The sequence below is a fragment of the Suricata suricatta genome, chromosome 7 (assembly GCF_006229205.1).
Source record: "Suricata suricatta isolate VVHF042 chromosome 7, meerkat_22Aug2017_6uvM2_HiC, whole genome shotgun sequence".
Taxonomy (NCBI): Eukaryota; Metazoa; Chordata; class Mammalia; order Carnivora; family Herpestidae; genus Suricata; species Suricata suricatta.
The window spans coordinates 3,466,337-3,469,320 of NC_043706.1; the positions used below are offsets into that span (position 1 = coordinate 3,466,337).

Sequence of the window (2,984 nt, forward strand, 5' to 3'; positions counted from 1 at the left end):
CTGGCCCGGCGCGGCGGCGTCAAGCGCATCTCCGGCCTCATCTACGAGGAGACCCGCGGGGTGCTCAAGGTGTTCCTGGAGAACGTGATCCGGGACGCCGTCACCTACACGGAGCACGCCAAGCGCAAGACGGTCACGGCCATGGACGTGGTCTACGCGCTCAAGCGCCAGGGCCGCACCCTCTACGGCTTCGGCGGCTAAGATTTTGCTTACTTGAGCGAATCCTGTTGTAGCTCTAAAGGCCCTTTTCAGGGCCACCCATCTATCCACTCGAAGGAGCTATCGGCACTGGTGTATTTTCCCGTATGTGGGGACTCAGGTTAGTGAATGTACCTTGTAACCTGACCGCTATGCCATTCATGCAGTTAAAACCATGTTTTCTGCTTTTTGGGTGCAGTAAATACCAAGACAACCTTTTAAGATTTACATTTCGTGGGTTTAAGCCAACAAGTGTTCATCTACGTACTATTTTGGTAGCGATGCCTTGCAGATGAAATTTCCTAAGCACATTATGAATAGCTTACACAAGATTTTAAAATTCAGTTCTTGTCTTTAGAAGTTAAAGCTTTAATATTAACTAGAGGGAAATCTAAAGTAACTAGGGAAAGGGATTGAGGAAAGCTTGGACTGAGCTGTTGAACGAAACCAACAATGAGCAGGCCTAAGTAGCATATCGGGACTTTTCGCCTCTTTCCCCCTTCAGGTTATGTAAAATGGTTGCTTGAAATATATTTAAGCTACAAAGATTTGGGGATTTCTCTTAACCTTGTCATCTATTTCCTGAGAATCTATAATAAAAACAATGTTAAGTCCTCTTACAAGTCCCCTGCTGTTTACTCTTTAAAGCCGGAAAGGGAGCTACACGGACACCTAACTCCATGCTCGGGCTCAGCCTCCAGCATGTTTGCTGATGTGTGTGTGCTTACTTACATATGAAAGGGGGAGGGCTCTCCAAAATGACCAGGCAAATGGTCTTTTGTGCCTTCACTTCTAGAGAAAGTCACAGGCGGAGCCTATTTAAGAGCACTTGAAGGTGCTTTGTAGCTTTGTCTGTACCTCTTAGCATCAGTTCCTGCCTCCAGGCAAATAGAACCAGAACAATGTGGGGGGGGGGGGAGATTATGTTAGTGAACATTCTTTGGTCTTTGGCTTCTTAGCTTTTATGTTTCCTGATAGGTCCTGTGATGGCCTTAGGGTGACCCCCAGGGCTCCCCCTCCTAGGGCTCCCCCTTGTGATCTACCCCTTGAGTGTAATGTGACCTGTGACATTTCCAACCCAGAGTACTACAAAGGAGGGAATTTACTGGATATGATTATTGTTAACTAGCATGTATGTTACATAAAATCTATCTTCCTCGACTCTTGTGTGCTGGATTTGATGGATGAATGTCCATGTGGCATGCCCAAACGACACGTAACTCGGGGGGCTCTTTAGGAAGTGAAAGAGGCCTACAATCAAAAGACTACATACAACCCTTCAAGCCAACAGCCAGCAAAAGAAAATAAGATCCGCAGCCCTACAAGCACAAGAAAACAAATGCAGCCAAGACCGGGTATTTCCCCAGTCAAACATCCAAGAGACCTCTATCCTAGCTAATCTCTCAATAGCATCCTGATCTAGGACTCAACTAAACTATGTCCAGACCCACAGAAACTCATGTTATACATGTTTAATAAGAGAGTAAAGTCAAGGTAATTGTTGTGCAGCAATACCTAACTAATACAGTTAGGTAACAAACACACTTAGCATCTCCAATCTGTGTTCCAGCTAAAATAACAGAAGATGAACTGAAACTGCAATCTTTACCTAACGGAAGACATACACTAAAAAAGTGAAAAGGGGGGGCAGACAAATCTATAGTAGGAACATTCCCTTTCACAACTATGAACCCTTCCCACGTATCCCCAACACTAAGCATGCATTGGTCATGCCGGCAGACTTCCCTAATATCAAGCTTATAACCAGTGTCATGTACTCAACAGCAATACATCTAAATCATTTTACTTTCAGCAGCACAAAAAAGGTCTGCTTGCCAGTAATTAATACTTGAAACCATTGATTATCATCTGTATCTTCTGTGATCTCTGCCTATCCAGATCTTTTCTTATTCTTGTTTCATTTTAGTTTTTCTGTCTAAAGGAATACAGAACGATACACTATGAGCAAGAAAAAAATATAAAAAGGATCGAAATTAAGGTTTCAGAAAATGACTCAGCAGGCTATAGTTATTACATCAGTAACATAAAGACAAAATAAAATGGATAATTTTTAATGTGAATTTGAAAATACTCTTGAAATAGTCTACAATAGTAGCTCTGATTAAATTCTGCAGTTCAGTAGTGTCCTATGCCTAGTTCAGATCTATTATAAGATGATTGACATTAAGAGTTTCTCTTTTGCAAAATAATTTCTTTTGCACGACTTAGCCTTTGTGAAAAACATAGAATTATGCTGTTTTAATGTGGGCATTGTAATGAAAACAAATAAACGAAGTACATATACTGAATCACAGACACCCACTGTGAAATTATGTTAAAGGTGAATGATTAAACAAAGAACAAATGAAAAATTTAAAGAACACACACAAAAAGCCAACTATTCTTTTCAGGGCTTTAGCCAAGTTCCCAGTATAAACATTTCACATAGTCTATGCAGCTCTGTAGACTAACGTTAAGTCTCAGTAAACATCTGACACCAAAATACTACTCACATTTTATGATACGTCTGTAAAAAAACCAAACACGCTTTTTAGAAGCCTGCTGAGAAAACTTGCTGTTACAACTCTCTATATGCAAAAGTGAGTGGCTCTGAAAAGAGCCTTTGAAAAAGGAAAAGGCTGAAAAGCTTTTACTTGGCGCTGGTGTACTTGGTGACGGCCTTGGTGCCCTCGGACACGGCGTGCTTGGCCAGCTCGCCGGGCAGCAGCAGGCGCACGGCCGTCTGGATCTCGCGCGACGTGATGGTCGAGCGCTTGTTGTAATGC

At 42.4% G+C, this 2,984-nt stretch overlaps 3 protein-coding genes across 3 annotated transcripts in view; 2 read left to right on the forward strand and 1 right to left on the reverse strand.

Moving 5' to 3' along the window:
* LOC115296508 (histone H4-like) overlaps positions 1 to 1,359 on the forward strand; it is a 1,628-nt gene extending 269 nt beyond the window's left edge. The window contains exon 2 of the mRNA XM_029944964.1: positions 3 to 1,359. Coding sequence (XP_029800824.1) covers positions 3 to 201 — 199 coding nt within the window. The 3' untranslated portion in view covers positions 202 to 1,359. The remainder of the gene's footprint in view (positions 1 to 2) is intronic.
* The window catches only part of LOC115296169 (histone H1.3), a 15,796-nt gene that overhangs the window by 9,126 nt on the left and 3,686 nt on the right, over positions 1 to 2,984 (forward strand). The gene's annotated exons all lie outside the window — the stretch shown is intronic.
* LOC115296186 (histone H2B type 1-M-like) overlaps positions 2,291 to 2,984 on the reverse strand; it is an 8,819-nt gene continuing 8,125 nt past the window's right edge. The window contains exon 2 of the mRNA XM_029944677.1: positions 2,291 to 2,984. Within this exon, the coding sequence (XP_029800537.1) occupies positions 2,849 to 2,984 (136 nt within the window). The 3' untranslated portion in view covers positions 2,291 to 2,848.